This window comes from Pangasianodon hypophthalmus, chromosome 7, assembly GCF_027358585.1.
Source record: "Pangasianodon hypophthalmus isolate fPanHyp1 chromosome 7, fPanHyp1.pri, whole genome shotgun sequence".
Classification (NCBI taxonomy): Eukaryota; Metazoa; Chordata; class Actinopteri; order Siluriformes; family Pangasiidae; genus Pangasianodon; species Pangasianodon hypophthalmus.
In genome coordinates, this window is record NC_069716.1 from 30,119,216 (window position 1) to 30,136,715 (window position 17,500).

A 17,500-nucleotide genomic window follows, 5' to 3' on the forward strand; every position below is an offset into this window, starting at 1 on the left:
TTCTGCTTCTGTTTCTGCTTCAGTTTCTGCTTCTGCTTCAGATTCTGCTTCAGCTTCTGTTTCTTCTTCTGCTTCTGTTTCTGCTTCAGTTTCTTCTTCTGCTTCTGTTTCTGCTTCAGTTTCTGCTTCTGCTTCTGTTTCTGCTTCTGTTTCTGCTTCAGTTTCTGCTTCTGCTTCAGTTTTTGCTTCTGCTTCAGTTTCTGCTTCTGCTTCAGTTTCTGCTTCAGTTTCAGCTTCTGCTTCTGTTTCTGCTCCTGCTTCTGTTTTGCTTCAGTTTCTGCTTCTGTCTTGCTTCAGCTTCTGTTTCTGCTTCAGCTTCTGTTTCTGATTCAGCTTCTGTTTCTGCTTCTGCTTGTTTTTTTTAATGAAAGTCTTTATAGCTGCTGCTGAAATGTTTATGAACTTATGCCGTCACATATCCTCTAGCTATTACTTACTAACTGCATTTAATCTCACCTTATTATAACTGTGTGACTTTAAACAGGAAGTGAGTTTGTGAATGTAAAAGTATTAATCAAAATCCTCTTATGAACACAAACGAACATCTAACACCACAAACTGACTCTTTAAGGGGGGCTAATATTTACAGATTAGATTTGAATGGCAAAAAGTTTTCTGACTGCAGTTATTCAGTGCTAAAAGTCCTGGTGATATTTATGATACTTTCAGAACATGAATTGTGGCAGAGTTTACTGTGATATCGATCACTTTACCAGATCACCTCATCAGATCACATTATCAGATCACTTTATCAGATCACCTCATCAGATCACCTCATCAGATCACTTTATCAGATCACTTTATCAGATCACCTCATCAGATCACTTTATCAGATCACTTTATCAGATCACTTTATCAGATCACTTTATCAGATCACATTATCAGATCACCTCATCAGATCACATTATCAGATCACTTCATCAGGTCACTTTAGCAGATCACCTCATCAGATCACTTTAGCAGATCACTTTAGCAGATCACCTCATCAGGTCATTGAGCTCTAATAATGGATAATGTCAGTGTAATGGGGTAAATGTGGCGTGTTATTGCCCCTCAGCTCTGCCCCTGACTCACTGCAGTGGTAATATCTCAGTGAGGACGCAGCAGCTGCTGGTTTATGGTGGACGTTTCTAGAAGTGTCTTACAGCCACACACACACACACACACACACACACACACACACTCTTTATCGTCTGCGCAGAAGCACATGGCCGGTGTTCATGAGTGACTCATGGGTGGTAAAATATCTCTCTCTCTCACAAACACTCAGCACAGACTGAAAATAGCCTGGCAAAGTGTGTGTGTGTGTGTGTGTGTGAAGGTCTCACACTTGGTCCTGAAGGTCAGTGTTTTGTATAAGAGGGCAGAAGGTCAGCAGTGTGTGTTACGCAGCACTAATCGTTTCCCTAGTACACATGGAGTCATAGTTTTACATACACATACACACACACACACACACACACACACACTTCATGTTTATGCCTTTGGTGAGCTCAGAGAGAGACAGAAACATTCCGAGTGCGACTGCTGAGTGTGTGTGAAAGGCCGAGTGTGTTAGCGCTGACCTGCGACACTGCTGGTGGCACATCACACATGAGGAATACCACACACACACACACACACACACACACACACACTCATTAACACAGTGGTACAGCAGGTAGTGTCATCTCCTCACAGCTCCAGGGTTCCAGGTTGGATTCTGATCTCAGGTTCTGGTCTTTGTGGAGTTCCACATGTTCTCCCCGTGTTCCTGTGGGTTCCTCTGGGTTCTCCGGTTTCCTGGCTGCACTATATTACCCTGTAGGATGATAATGAGTGTGATAATGCACTGATGTCCCATTCCAGGGTGTATTCCTACCTCTCGCCCAGTATTCCCGGGATAGACTCCGGATCCACCGCCACCTGGAGCTGACTGTAACGTCTATACGCTCATATTCATTAGAGAGCTAATAGCTAATGAGAGAGAGAGAAATTTGAGAGGTTCCTGTTTAATAAATTCTAGACAGGATTCTTTTCTTCATCGTTGCTCAGCTACAGGTGCTGCATTTCCGCTACTCTTCATCTGTAATTCCAAAGCAGAGGCGAAGTTCAGGATTTAGCGGGTGTAGTGACGATGTTGTGGCACCGAACAAGCGCTCTGGATGAATTCACCCCAGCCATGACATCAAGCTTCCTCACTTCAGCAAGATTCCTCCATGTTTTCCCAATGACACAACACTTGGAGTGGGCGGGGTTAATTAGCATACAAACAATAGCTTCTTCGTCTATTTAACATTTACATGTATTTACATTATTTAAAATGTGATTTTTTATTGTTTTTTAGAAATCGAAACTTTACACTGAAACTTCAAACTGTTAATTTACACTGCTCGCTGTCTAAACGTAGCAGAACGGCTTCAAAGGTAAAAAAAACAGATAGAAAAGAGGATTAGTCTTTTTGTGTTTGTCACCTTGTACTCGGTTCTTTGATTAAACAAGTAAAGAGTTTAAAATGCCAAATAGTGATTAATGTCAGATGTCCTGTTAATGAGGTTAAATGATGCTTGCCCAACACACTAACACACACTAACACACACTAACACACAGCCATGTTTAGATCAGACACCAGGACTCCCGTCTCTGAAATATCCAACTTCAGAGTCCAGTAAAATTGATCAAAAATTTATTAACACCGTGTGAACATGCAAAAAGCTGTAGTGGAGGAAAAACACTACATTTGATCCGATCTGTCTGTCTCTCTGATCTGACCTGTCTGTCTCTGTGATCTGACCTGTCTGTCTCTCTGATCTGATCTGATCTGATCTGTCTCTCTGATCCGATCTGTCTGTCTGTCTGATCTGACCTGTCTGTCTCTGTGATCTGACCTGATATGATCTGTCTCTCTGATCTGATCTGTCTGTCTCTCTGATATGATCTGTCTGTCTCTCTGATCTGATCTGTCTGTCTCTCTGATCTGATCTGTCTCTCTGATCCGATCTGTCTGTCTCTCTGATCCGATCTGTCTGTCTCTCTGATCTGACCTGTCTGTCTCTCTGATCTGATCTGTCTCTCTGATCTGACCTGTCTGTCTCTCTGATCCACAGACAGTAAGGCGATCGTGGACGGGAACCTGAAGCTGATCCTGGGTATGATCTGGACTCTGATCCTGCACTACTCCATCTCCATGCCCATGTGGGACGATGAGGAGGAGGACGAGGAGAAGAAGAAGCTCACTCCCAAACAGCGTCTGCTCGGCTGGATCCAGAACAAAGTCCCTCAACTTCCCATCAACAACTTCAACCGCGACTGGAGGGACGGAAAAGCACTCGGAGCTCTGGTGGATAACTGTGCACCAGGTACACACACACACACACACACACACACACACACACAGGTTTGGGTTTGAGTCTTGTTTCAGAAATATCATTAGTGTTTCAGAGTCTCCAGATTGTTGGGTTCGCTAGCTAGGCAGCCTTTCTTCTTACATAAAGCGCTCAATCATTATGTAGTTAGCTCATATGGCTAAATAACTAGCTGCTAATGTTTTATTTTTGGCTCCGCCCTCAGGTGTAACACCCTCAGGTGTACTAATAAACCAGTGAGTAATAGTGAATAAACAAACGTCTACTGTGCAGCCATCGATGGATTCTTCCTACACAATGAAACACAGCCCTGTGTGTTAGAGTTCGTCCCATTCACACCCACAGCGCTGCTGCTGAATCCTGCACTCTGATTGGTCAGAAGGTGTTGATTAGTTTTCTATAACGGCAGCTCTGACAGTAGCGCAGGTTTATATTAATGCTCTCGTTCTGATACGTTATCGTTTCTATAGCAACAGCTCATTCATAGGGGTATGGTGAAGTTTTCTGTAAGGAGAAACGTGTTTATGTAGCATGTATGGAAGGAGTCTCCAGTGTCAGCGCTTTGTAACAGTCAGAGGTAAAGCTGTAGCTGTAAGTTTTGCGTCTTCAGGACAGAGGAGTTTACGCTTCTTTGCGGTTTCTCAGTAACATGCGGAACAAGCTGCATTTATTTTCTTTTATTAACTTGAAGAGAGAGAATAAAGAGGCTGGTGAGAGAACGAGTGTTTATAGCTGCTGTAACGTAAGCAACAACAGGAACTAACTTAAATGTTACTATAAATGGATAAAAAGTACAATGATTTGTTCTGTAATAAATTAAATGTTGTACTCGTTGATAAATTGCTGTGGTATAAGAGGAATAAAACTCTTATGAGGTCGTGTCGTCCTGAAAGAACACTTTACTCTAGTAGACCAGCACTGTGCTGACTCCTCCCCCTGCAGTATCCATGGTAACAGCACTGTGTGTAATAAATATCACAATATATTTATATCGAAGATTATTGGCACATGCTTCGTGTCACTCCAGGGAAAAGTCATGTGTGTGTGTGTGTGTGTGTGTGTGTGTGTGTATTCAGGCTCTGAGCTTTCACCAGGTCAAATACTCTTCCCCTGAGCAAAGCTTTTATTAACACACACACACACACACACACAGACACACACACACAGACACACGACCTTTGACCTTTCAAAGAATATAAGGTTAAGAGTCATCACTGTAGCCTGGGTTTGGAAAGGATTATGAGAAGTTTTTTCCTCATGGTGACTGTGTGTGTGTGTGTGTGTGTGTGTGTGTTTATTGCAGTGTATTTGACATTTAGCAGAACAACCGACCACTATGACCATACAGGGCTGTGTTTTCTTACGAGGAAGAACAGCAGGAGCGCACACACACACTCACGCACGCACACACACTCACGCACGCACACACACACGCGCACACACACACACACACACACACTGGCGAGATTCAGCTCTTCTAACACTCCCGCAGTTCCTCCGTGCACTAATAAGGACATGTCCGAGTTAAATTCAGGACGTTTCCACAGAAGTCTGCTTGTCTATCTTCTCTCTGTAGAACGATGTTTATCTGCACTCAGGGTTCTGCTCGGCTCCTGAGGAACACAGAGGAACTGAGAACCCGAGTGACGTTCCTCAGACACGTTCATCACAAACAGAACCTTGAGGAACCTGTCTGAGTTTCACTGTGTAGATACTTTTTTCTGTCTGTGACATGAGGATGACAACCACGTGACTTCCTGTCTCACTATAACTGTCTCTATCTATCTGTCTCTCTCATCCGATCTCTCTCTCTCTGTCTGTCTCTCTCTATCACGGTCTCTCTCTATCTGTCTCTCTCATCCGATCTCTCTCTCTCTATCTGTCTCTCTCTATCACGGTCTCTCTCTGTCTGTCTCTCTCTATCACGGTCTCTCTCTATCTGTCTCTCTCATCCGATCTCTCTCTCTATCTGTCTCTCTCTATCACGGTCTCTCTCTATCTGTCTCTCTCATCTGATCTCTCTCTATCTGTCTCTCTCTATCACGGTCTCTCTCTACCTGTCTCTCTCTATCTGTCTCTCTCGTCCGGTCTCTCTCTATCTGTCTCTCTGTTTAACTGTATCTCTCTATCACTCTCTCTCTCTCTCTATCTGTCTCTCTCTTAACTGTCTGTCTCTATTACTGTCTCTCTCTATCTGTCTCTCAATATTACTGTCTCTCCCTATCACGGTTTCTCTCTATCTGTCTCTCTCATCCGATCTCTCTCTCTCTATCTGTCTCTCTCTATCACGGTCTCTCTCTGTCTGTCTCTCTCTATCACGGTCTCTCTCTATCTGTCTCTCTCATCCGATCTCTCTCTCTCTGTCTGTCTGTCTCTATCACGGTCTCTCTCTATCTGTCTCTCTCATCCGATCTCTCTCTCTCTATCTGTCTCTCTCTATCACGGTCTCTCTCTATCTGTCTCTCTCTATCACGGTCTCTCTCTATCTGTCTCTCTCTATCACTGTCTCTCTCTATCTGTCTCTCTCATCCGATCTCTCTCTCTACCTGTCTCTCTCTATCTGTCTCTCTCGTCCGGTCTCTCTCTATCTGTCTCTCTGTTTAACTGTATCTCTCTATCACTGTCTCTCTCTCTATCTGTCTCTCAATATTACTGTCTCTCCCTATCACGGTTTCTCTCTATCTGTCTCTCTCTATTATGGTCTCTCTCTATCTCTCTCTCTTCTGGTCTCTCTCTTTAACTGTCTCTCTCTATCTATCTCTCTCTATTACTGCCTCTTTCTCTATCTGTCTTTCCCTATTACTCTCTCTCCATCTCTCTTTTCCTGTCTCTCTCTATAACTGTCTCTCTGTCTATCTGTCTCTCCATCTCTCTTCAACTGTCTCTCTTTAACTGTCTTTCTAACCTTGTGTGTGTGTGTGTGTGTGTGTGTGTGTGTGTAGGCTTGTGTCCGGATTGGGAGACATGGGATCCGAATAAGCCGGTGCAGAACGCACGGGAGGCCATGCAGCAGGCAGACGATTGGCTCGGAGTGCCACAGGTCATTACACACAAACAAACACACACACAAACACACACACACAAACACACACAACCACACACACACACAAACATGCACACACATAAGCTGTTTTTGATAGCATGCCTAGTCATTAACGCTGTGTTTGACCTTTGACCTGCAGGTTATCGCCCCTGAGGAGATCGTTGACCCGGATGTAGATGAGCACTCGGTGATGACGTATCTCTCTCAGTTCCCTAAGGCCAAGCTGAAACCCGGCGCTCCCATTAAACCCAAACAGCTGCACCCCAAAAAGGCCAAAGCCTACGGACCAGGTGGGTCGCGTCCCAAATCCCTCGTCTCCACTGCGGGCCGTATTCTGAGGCGGTGACTCAAGTCCAAACGCTACATCAGTATTTACACTGGGAAAGTTGCTGGTATTCAGAGTCGGGTTACGCAGCTGCTGAAGTGGATGTTCTGAGCTCCACATTCAGATTATTAAAATCAGCTGTGTGTAGTTCACACCTCCACGGTTGCCAGATTTCTTTGAATAGAAGCGTCCGAGACGGAGTTTTACCACTTGATCCAGCACATCCTGCTATTATACAGTGTATTTTTTTTATATCGTGCTCTGACAGTTACTCGTGTACAACATCTTACTGCTGAAGCCATGAGACACTAAACCGAGGTGATAATTACATGTTTGTGTAGTTTACACGTTTGTGTTGTTAAAGTTGTGTAATTATTCTGAGATATGGATGTTAATGTAACTGTTCTGAACAGGAATTGAGCCGGAGGGAAACATGGTGCTGAAACCTACACACTTCACGGTGGAGACACTGGAGGCGGGGCTTGGTGAGGTCATCGTTTATGTGGAGGATCCTGAAGGTCACACTGAAGAAGTACGTTTTGTGTTTCTATAGTAACTTCACAACAATGATAATGACAACTGCACCACTCTGTTATTATATGAATTATGTGGAGTTAAACCTGAGACTATTACACACTGATTCTGGTGTTTTTAGGCTAAAGTTGTTGCTAATAACGACAAGAAGAGGACGTACTCTGTCAGCTACGTGCCCAAAGTGGCCGGACCTCACAAGGTACAACAACACACGCTTGGATGTTGTCATGGTAACTGGGTTGTGGCTGCTAAATGCTTAGCTAGCTAGCTAAAACTGCTTACGAAACACACAGACCTTAGCTTAGCTGATTGTTATGGCTGATTGGGACGCGACCCATGACCACATGTTCATGATGCTTTGGAATAAACTCTGACAAGAGCGAGAATGTTCTGGTCTCTCCCTGATAGCGTGCGATCATCTGGCGATTGTTGATGATGTCATCATTTTGTTGTCATTCAGAGTTGTGCAGTAACCCTGCAGCTGCTGGAACACACACTGATTGTTTTCCTTTTCCGGACTGTTCCAGGTGAAGGTGTTGTTTGCAGGACAGGATATTGATAAGAGCCCGTTCCTGGTCAACGTGGCTAAAGCGCTCGGTGATCCTAGTAAAGTCCAGGCGCGAGGTCCGGGTCTCGACCCCGTGGGCAACGTCGCTCACAAACCCACCTACTTCGACATTTACACTGCAGGTGAGTCTCACACACACACACACACACACACACAGTGATGAACCTGCTCACCATTATATTTTACACATACAGTAACTATAAAATACATCACAGAGCAGGTGTGCATTATCCTGAACAACATCTGCACTTATATAAATGTCAAAAGCTTTTAAACGTTTAACAGTCTGAAAGTTAATGTGCATTATTAATGTGATGGGGAGATGAAAGAGTGAAGGAAGGAAGAAGAGAATAAAGAAAGAAAGAAAGAAAGCATTTAGTAAATAAAATAAATAATGAAAGGAAACATAAATAAATAAACAAAGAAAGAAAAAAAACAGAATGAAAGCCATAAAAAGAAAAGATTAAAGGAATGAATAAATAAATGAGTGCTGGTGGTGTGGTGTGTGTGCGGGCGTCAGGGGCGGGAGCTGGTGATGTCAGCGTGGTGATTACGGACCCCCAGGGAAAGAAGGACACAGTGGAGGTGATTTTGGAGAAGAAAGGAGACGCCGTGTTCCGCTGCACCTACAAACCCACTGCGGAGGGAATGCACAGTGTGGAAGTGCTGTTCGCCGGGCAGCCCATCCCCCTCAGCCCCTACAGAGTGCAAGTCTCTGAGGGTGAGTGCGTGTTCACTGTCAGTAACCCCGCCCACCATCAATAACCCCGCCCACAATCAATAACCCCACCCACAATCAATAACCCTGCCCACAATCATTAACCCCGCCCACAATCACTAACCCTGCCCACAATCATTAACCTCGCCCACAATCAATAACCCCGCCCACAATCAATAACTCTGCCGACAATCATTAACCCCGCCCACAATCAATAATCCCGCCCATAATCAATAACCCCGCCCACATTCAATAACCCCACCCACAACCAATAACCCTGCCCTCACCAATAAATCCCTGCCCACAACCAATAACCCCCCCTACCATCAATAACCACACCCACCGTCAATAACTCCACCCACTATCAATAGCCACACCCACCAACAACAACCCCTCTCTCACCAATAACCACGCCCCAACCAATAACCCCACCCTCCACACACATACCCCTGCCCCATGCACCACTCCACCCCACATTCTCCTCTAGACAGCCATGTTGTTTTATCCTGTAGCCCCGCCTGTCTGCAGACAGGATGTTATTAATGAATAAATGAATGAATTAAGTTAATTAGAATAAGCTCCTCCCACGCTGCAGTGATGCGAGTATGTGTGTGTGTTGTTCCAGCTCCGGTTAGTGCTCCTCCTCCTCTGCACATTCACCCACAGTCAGTGCGCACTCCACCCCCCGGGAAACATAAACCTAAAGGTGAAGCCTGTCATAACCCCGCCCACCTGCCTACAGGTGGCATCGACTGAGCTTAGCCCCGCCCAGCGCAAGCACAACATGCTCTTGCTCCGCCCCCAAACCATTCCAACTCTGCTTTGTGCTTAGTGCAGCGCTCGCCACGCTTAATGCTTACTGCTGCAGAGAGCGAGACAGAGAGTGAGACAGAAAGTGAGACACAGTGACAGAGTGAGACAGAGTGAGACAGAGTGAGACAGAGTGAGAGAGTGAGAGACACAGTGAGTGTGAGACACAGTGAGAGTGAGACACAATGACAGAGTGAGACAGAGAAAGTGAGACACAGTGAGAGTCAGACACAGTGAGAGAGTGAGACAGAGAAAGTGAGACACAGTGAGAGAGTGAGACAGAGAAAGTGAGACACAGTGAGAGTGAGACACAATGAGAGAGTGAGACAGAGAGAGTGAGACACAGTGAGAGAGTGAGACAGAGAGAGTGAGACACAGTGAGAAAGTGAGACAGAGAGAGTGAGACACAGTGAGAAAGTGAGACAGAGAGAGTGAGACACAGTGAGAAAGTGAGACAGAGAGAGTGAGACACAATGAGAGAGTGAGACAGAGAAAGTGAGACACAGTGACAAAGTGAGACACAGTGAGAGTCAGACACAGTGAGAGAGTGAGACAGAGAAAGTGAGACACAGTGAGAGAGTGAGACAGAGAGAGTCAGACACAATGAGAGAGTGAGACAGAGAGAGTGAGACACAGTGAGAGAGTGAGACAGAGAGAGTGAGACACAGTGAGAAAGTGAGACACAGTGAGAGTCAGACACAGTGAGAGAGTGAGACAGAGAAAGTGAGACACAGTGAGAAAGTGAGACACAGTGAGAGTCAGACACAGTGAGAGAGTGAGACAGAGAAAGTGAGACACAGTGAGAGAGTGAGACAGAGAAAGTGAGACACAGTGAGAGAGTGAGACAGTGAGAGTCAGACACAGTGAGAGTGAGACAGAGAAAGTGAGACACAGTGAGAGAGTGAGACAGAGAGAAAGTAAGACACAGTGAGAGAGTGAGACAGAGAAAGTGAGACACAGTGAGAGTGAGACAGAGAAAGTGAGACACAGTGAGAGAGTGAGACACAGTGAGAGAGTGAGAGACAGACAGGCAGAGAAAGAGAGACAGATATATAGACAGAGTGTGTGTGTGTTTCATAGAGGAAGAAATGAGACAGAGAAAATTAAATAGAGAGCTAGAACGAGTTCCACACGCACACTTAGCGCTCCATGCTAAACTGGTGGCTATATACTTTCATTACTTGTTAGCGACATTAGCATCGTAGCTCCAGTGCAGAATGACAGAAACTTCACACACTGACCTCGTCTCAGCTGATCCACTGTGTTTGGAGTAACGCTGGAGACAGAACTGTTCCTGTGTGTGTGTGCGTCTATATGTGTGTATGTGTGTGTATATGTGTGCGTGTGCGTCTGTGTGTGTGTATGTGCGTGTGTGTGCGTCTGTGTGTGTAAGTGCGTGTGTGTGCGTCTGTGTGTGTATGTGCGTGTGTGTGTTTGTGTGTGTCTATGTGTGTGTGTGTTTGTTTGTGTGTGTCTATGTGCGTGTGTGTGTTTGTTTGTGTGTGTCTATGTGTATGTGTGTGCGTCTGTGTATGTATGTGCGTGTGTGTGCGTCTGTGTATGTATGTGCGTGTGTGTGCGTCTGTGTATGTATGTGCGTGTGTGTGCGTTTGTGTGTGTATGTGCGTGTGTGTGCGTCTGTGTACGTATGTGCGTGTGTGTGCGTTTGTGTGTGTATGTGCGTGTGTGTGCGTCTGTGTGTGTATGTGCGTGTGTGTGTGTTTGTGTGTGTATGTGCGTGTGTGTGCGTCTGTGTGTGTATGTGTGTGTGTGTGTGTTTGTGTGTGTCTATGTGTGTGTGTGTGTTTGTTTGCTGTCCAGTGATTTGAAGCTGACTAACACAACAATCCGTCTGCATACACACACATTTTATTCAGAGAGTAACACCTGATTGGTTCTTGTTCCAGCGAGCAATGCTAACGCGTGCCGTGCCACCGGGCGAGGACTGCAGCCGAAAGGTGTCCGAGTGAAAGAAGTCGCAGATTTCCGAGTGTTCACTAAAGGAGCAGGAAGTGGAGAGCTCAAAGTGTCTGTCAAAGGCCCTAGTAAGTGCACACTACCTTCATCACTCCCTATACACTCCTGATAACATTGCTTATGAGACTGATCTCTCTTTCTGTGTGTGTGTGTGTGTGCGTGTGTGTGTGTGCGTGTGTGTGTGTGTGTGTGTGTGTGTGCGTGCGTGTGTGTGTGTGTGTGTGCGTGTGTGTGTGTTAGCCGGAGCGGAGGTGCAGGTGAAGGTGCGTGATGTCGGTGATGGAGTGTTCGAGTGCGAATATAAACCTGTTGTTCCAGGAAAATACACAGTGACCATAACATGGGGAGGACAGCCCATCCCCCGCAGGTACACACACACACACACACACACACGCACACATGCACCTCACCGTACATTCACACTAGACAAGTTTGTTGCTTGTGGGCGTGGCCAGTGTTTTTAGTTCTGAAGAGAAACATTAGTAGCTATACAGTTTATCTCCTCTAAAGCTAACGAGTTAAACACAAATTAAATAAGGCACTGATCAGTGCGGAAATCGTGTGTGTGATTGACGTGTTACGCGCTTGGCTTCGTTCTCGGATTAGATTAGTAAAGCGATCTAACCGCACTAGCTACACACTCTGACCAGACGCACCAGCGATCTCTGCTACTTCCTCCCTAAGTTGCGGGGAACTGAAGAAACGTCGGACCGCACTTTATCGCTCGCTGGTTTAAACATAGGGTTAAACTCACACTGTGCTTCTTCTATGTAATATTAATGCTTAAGAGTTAATGTGTGTGTGTGTGTGTGTGTGTTTTAGCCCGTTCGTGGTGGAGGTCAGTTTGGAGGCGGGGCCACAGAAGGTGCGTGCGTGGGGTCCGGGGTTAGAGACGGGCGTGGTGGGAAAATCAGCCGACTTCGTGGTTGAGGCCATCGGCACTGAGGTCGGCACTCTGGGTGAGTAATGTGTGTGTGTGTGTGTCTGTGTGCGCGCGTGTGTGTGAGTGTGTGTCCTCCCTGTAAGCTGACAGCAGCACCTCGTCCCCTCAGGGTTCTCGATCGAGGGTCCGTCTCAGGCGAAGATCGAGTGTGATGATAAGGGTGACGGGTCATGTGACGTGCGGTACTGGCCCACCGAGCCGGGAGACTACGCCGTGCACGTCATCTGCGACGACGAGGACATTAAGGACAGTCCCTTCATGGCACACATCCTCCCAGCGCCCAGTAACCTGTTCCCTGCGAAGGTAAAACAGTGTTTATTACAGTTTATTACTGATTACACACACACTTCATTACACGTACAGCTTCACGCTAATCACCGCATCACGTCAGAAACTCGCTGTAACCATGACGCTGGGGGTCGCGCGGTTAACCCTAACCCTAACCCTAGCTGTTAATCCGACAGAATTAAAAATCCTTCCTCTGCTTTGGTATTTATTATATTCTAGTCTTGTATATACTTTATTTTATTTTATATTTCTGTGCGATTGATCTCGCTTATTCCTGTACTTATATTTTCACTTCATCTTTTATTTTGTCATCATGCAATTATGTTAATTTTTTATCTTTTAATTTTACTTCTACAGAACATTGTATGAAAAGTGTCTATGAATAAAGTGTTATTAATTAGAGCTGCACAATATATCGAAATTATTGAAATATCGCAAATGTAAATATCGCGATATGAATATCACAAGCGCCTGTGATAACTGAATGATTTTAATACTTCAAAAAGTTACGAAAAGTCAAAGTTTTATGGCGATGCAGATGGCGGAGAATGCTTTCTTTTCCTCAAAAGAGCATGAAACATGTACGCTGGTTATGACCTTTTCAGTTTTTAAACATATAAATATAATTTAAATTGATTTACACACTTATAGCATTAATGTACCACATATCACATTATTTAACAAGTTATCACATTTTTCTTCAATGTCCTGCAGCCCTGTTATTAATGTGTGTGTGTGTGTGTGTGTGTGTGTGTGTGTGCGTGTGCAGGTGAAAGCGTTCGGTCCTGGTCTTCAGCCCACCGGAGTGATTGTGAATAAACCTGCGGAGTTCACGATTGATGCTCGACAGGCTGGAAAAGGAGAGCTGAAGATTTACGCTCAGGTCAGAAGCCACACCTGAAACTCTAAACTTCCACACCGGAAAATACTTCAGCGCCTTTTTCAGGAGTTTTAGTGCCTCACTGTTCTGACCTGAACGTCTCACTTACACACTGAAGAGTCCTGCGCTATAACACACGCTCTCTCTGCACCTGTGTGTGTGTGTGTGTGTTTCAGGATGCTGAAGGGTGTGTTATTGACATCAAGATCACTGATAAAGGCGACGGTACTTTTGTGTGTGTGTACGTCCCCACAAAGCCGATCAAACACACCATCATCATCAGCTGGGGCGGAGTCAACGTTCCTAACAGTCCGTTCAGGGTGAGGAGAACACACACACACTCACACACTCACACACACACTCACACACACTCACACACACACACACTATCACAGTATCTGTTTACATTATTCAATACTTAATTTGCAGCACTGTAAACATTAAAATCCATTTCATACAGTACCATATAATGCTGCATATAGTATAATGTGTGTGTGTATGTGTGTGTGTGTGTGTGTGTGTGTGTAGGTTCTTGTAGGTGAAGGCTGTCACCCTGATAAAGTGAAGGTTTATGGTCCTGGTGTGGAGAAAACAGGCCTGAAGTCGAACGAGCCCACGTACTTCACTGTGGATTGTAGCGAAGCCGGACAGGGTGTGTTTCATTTCACTTATTCCTGTAATGCACACTTATTCCTGTAATGCGCACTTATTCCTGTAGTGCGCACTTATTCCTGTAGTGCGCACTTATTCCTATAATACAGATGAAAATGGAGTCCTGAAATCTGCTTGCGCTCTGGTCCTCGTTCATCACACTGAGCGTTTACACCCAAACCTCGTGTTTGAGAAAATCCAGTTCGTATTTTACGCTTCTGCTCCAGTTTAATGAGTATTTTGTCAAACTCAGAAAGCGATTCCATAAAAAATCCATAAATTAACACACATAATACTCTCAGTCAGGACAAAAGTAATGGCACCCTATAAAAGGAGGAGGAGTTAGTGTGTGTCTGCCATAACGACACGCTGCAGTGGCTGAGCTGCGTTATTGGAATATTTAGCGCACGCTGCATTGAGGCGCTCTTTCACCGTTTATTCTCCAGTTTAGTCTCCGTTGGTTCCCGATACGCTTGAGAATAGAGTATAAACCTTTATTGTTTGTTTTTAAATCATTAAATGGATTAGCGCCGTTACAACATGCACGTCCACCAGGTCTCTCAGGTCTTCTGATCAGCTGCTGCTAACTGTTCCCAGTTTCCCTCTGCAGCTCAGAGCTTCAGCTTTATCTCTGTTTAAAACTCGGTTAAAAACACATTTCTTATCTCTGGCTTTTAATGATGAGTAAATTAGTAGCTGAGGCACGTCGGATATTTCAGCTTCATGTTTGTTGTATTTTTTATTCTTATCTTTATACAGCACAAAGTAAAGTTTGTAGTTTTCAAAATGATTCTCTGTGAGCTTTGCCTTTTATGTGGGCGTGGCTTAATGTTTATATTTACAGTTGATTGGAGTTTATCAACAAATGAGTGCAAAGAAAATCAGAAACTTTCATAAATCTGGTGAATGTTTAGTTCAGTTTGGCCACGAAAACACACACCTTTACTAAAAGCTCGGAGTCTCCGTAATAGAAACAGAATTTTATCAGAAACAGTTCCACGTTTATTAAACGTTTAAAGATCACGGCTGATAGTTTTGTGTTTGTTGTTGTCGTGTTTGTAAATGAACGCTGTGGTGATGTTTGTCCAGGTGACGTGAGTATCGGGATAAAGTGTGCGGCAGGCGTAGTCGGCCCCGCTGAGGTAGACATCGACTTCGACATCATCAAGAACGACAACGACACGTTCACCGTGAAATACACACCTCCTGCGCCGGGACGCTACACCGTCATGGTGCTCTTCGCTGATAAGGTAACGCGCAGGGCTCGGGCAGGTCGCGCTCGGATGTAGTCGAGTCACGGCAATTTCATTACATAATAAACAGAATTATATTTCTCTTCTCCTCATGCAACACAAAATATTACACAAAAGATGTTGTAAATGTGTGACGTGCAGTAAAATAATAATTATAATAAATTATTATAAATAATTAGGATAAAAGCTACAGTGAATTTTTCAGAATTGTTATGATGTAGTGCAGAGTAGAAAACGAGGATTATGTTTTTCTAACAAGTAAAAAAGAAAAAGAAAAAAATGAGTTCAATCTGTGTGTGTGTGTGTGTGTGTGTGATGGTGTGTATGTGATGGTGTGTGATTGTGTTTGTGTGTGATGACGTGTGTGTGACGGTGTGTGATGGTGTGTGTGTGTGTGTGATGGTGTGTGTGTGTGATGGTGTGTGTGTGTGATGGTGTGTGTGTGATGACGTGTGTGTGACGGTGTGTGATGGTGTGTGTGTGTGTGTGTGTGTGACGATGTGTGTGTGTTTAATGCAGGAAATTCCCAGCAGCCCGTTCAAGGTGAAAGTGGAACCGTCTCACGATGCTGGAAAAGTGCGAGCAGAGGGACCTGGACTCAACAAAACAGGCGAGTCATGCTAAAGAGTTCATGAGAACAGGAAGCAATGACCATATAAGGAAATCGGACAGAAAACAGAAAGGGTCAGAAGGAGTACGCAGCGTGAACGTGACACTAGACATGAGTTGTAGTCGTGTGTTTGGTGCAGAACATGAATCTGATTATCAGTCAGGAAATGTGTTAATGAATATAATTAGCATTAACGCAGAGTCGCTGTACAGGTGTTCAGGTGGCCACGCCCACCCACTTCACCATTTACACCAAGGGAGCAGGAAAGGCGAAGCCCGAGGTTCACTTCAGCACGGGGCAGAAAGGAAACGCCGTGAAGGACTTCGAGATCATCGATAATCACGATTACTCCTACACCGTCAAATACACGCCGCTGCAGCAGGTGAGACGTCCGAGTGGAAATACCTGCAGAAATAACCGCAGGAAGTGTATAACATCACGATTAGAGCCTGTGTGTGTGCGTGTGTGTGTGTGTGTGTGTGTGTGTGTGTGTGTGTGACCGCAGGGTAACATGAGTATCTCAGTGAGTTATGGAGGAGAACCGGTTCCCAAAAGCCCCTTTAACATCACCGTCGCTCCGCCGCTGGACCTGAGCAAAGTCCGAGTGCGAGGTCTCGACAAGAGTGAGTCTCATCTGAACACTGTTTATTACACAAGATAATAATTAGCATAACTTCATGCTGCTTTTGTCGACTTTATTCAGCGTTCATGAGTCGGAATTTTCCAGAACACGTGTTAGTTAGAATTAGCGATTGATGCTGAGCGTAATTTTAGTTGTTGTGAGTCGTTTCTTTGTACTTTAACAACATATCTGAGGGAAATGTCGACGTTCCGGATGGTTCCGCCCCATTTCCACTCTCACACCGTCTACACAAAACACTTAACACTAAACACGCTAGCTGGCTAAGCTGTTAGCCTCGTTAGCAGTAGCAAAGAGGGTCAATCGGCATCCATGTTTTCCAGTTTCCTCGTTTTCACCACAAATCCATTGAATTTTGTTCCACTGGATTTATAATAGTTTTAATGACACTATAATAGCTAGTCAGGTTTTAGCTAGCTTACTAGCAACCTAGTTTCTGAGTCTCTAGTCATTAAGGAACGTCATTAAGATGAAGAGACATGAAATTGGTGTATTTTAGTAAAATCTGAATGCTGAGGATAAGTATATATATCAGTTATTTTTATTCGCATAACTAATTTGTCTGTTTGTTAATGTGCTATATAATTATTGGAAGGCATCCTACTGTTAGCTCAATGCTAATAAAACACTGAAAATCCTATAGCACAGCTAGCTGAATTTAGCATTTTGTAACTTCTCGTTTTAGTGTTTTGCTAATGGTTGGGAAAATATGCTAAGTATTTTCATGGTTAATATGAGGGGTGTGTTAGATGGTGATGTCTTATTGCGGTGTGTGTGTGTGTGTGTCTCAGAGGTGGAGGTGGGGAAGGATCAGGAGTTCACGGTGAACACACAGGGAGCGGGCGGACAGGGCGTGGTCGGCGTGAAGATGATATCTCCGTCCGGACGGCCGATTCCCTGCAAGTTAGAGACGGAT

At 44.8% G+C, this 17,500-nt stretch overlaps 1 protein-coding gene across 4 annotated transcripts in view; it reads left to right on the forward strand.

Moving 5' to 3' along the window:
• Window positions 1-17,500, forward strand: part of LOC113525442 (filamin-C-like) — a 43,425-nt gene that overhangs the window by 1,035 nt on the left and 24,890 nt on the right. Inside the window, exons 2-21 of one of the 4 annotated variants that reach the window (XM_053235389.1) lie at window positions 3,087-3,338; window positions 6,287-6,384; window positions 6,527-6,677; window positions 7,126-7,244; window positions 7,368-7,445; window positions 7,774-7,936; window positions 8,335-8,535; window positions 9,158-9,238; window positions 11,250-11,387; window positions 11,560-11,686; window positions 12,142-12,278; window positions 12,372-12,565; window positions 13,320-13,433; window positions 13,607-13,750; window positions 13,959-14,082; window positions 15,171-15,331; window positions 15,854-15,944; window positions 16,157-16,326; window positions 16,450-16,567; window positions 17,376-17,500. The exon at window positions 17,376-17,500 is cut by the window's right edge and continues 138 nt beyond it. In XM_053235389.1, coding sequence (XP_053091364.1) covers window positions 3,087-3,338; window positions 6,287-6,384; window positions 6,527-6,677; window positions 7,126-7,244; window positions 7,368-7,445; window positions 7,774-7,936; window positions 8,335-8,535; window positions 9,158-9,238; window positions 11,250-11,387; window positions 11,560-11,686; window positions 12,142-12,278; window positions 12,372-12,565; window positions 13,320-13,433; window positions 13,607-13,750; window positions 13,959-14,082; window positions 15,171-15,331; window positions 15,854-15,944; window positions 16,157-16,326; window positions 16,450-16,567; window positions 17,376-17,500 — 2,786 coding nt within the window. Of the gene's footprint in view, window positions 1-3,086; window positions 3,339-6,286; window positions 6,385-6,526; window positions 6,678-6,725; window positions 7,031-7,125; window positions 7,245-7,367; window positions 7,446-7,773; window positions 7,937-8,334; window positions 8,536-9,157; window positions 9,239-11,249; window positions 11,388-11,559; window positions 11,687-12,141; window positions 12,279-12,371; window positions 12,566-13,319; window positions 13,434-13,606; window positions 13,751-13,958; window positions 14,083-15,170; window positions 15,332-15,853; window positions 15,945-16,156; window positions 16,327-16,449; window positions 16,568-17,375 lie in introns of those variants that run through there. The other 3 variants (XM_053235390.1, XM_053235391.1, XM_053235392.1) reach the window with 3 other exon arrangements.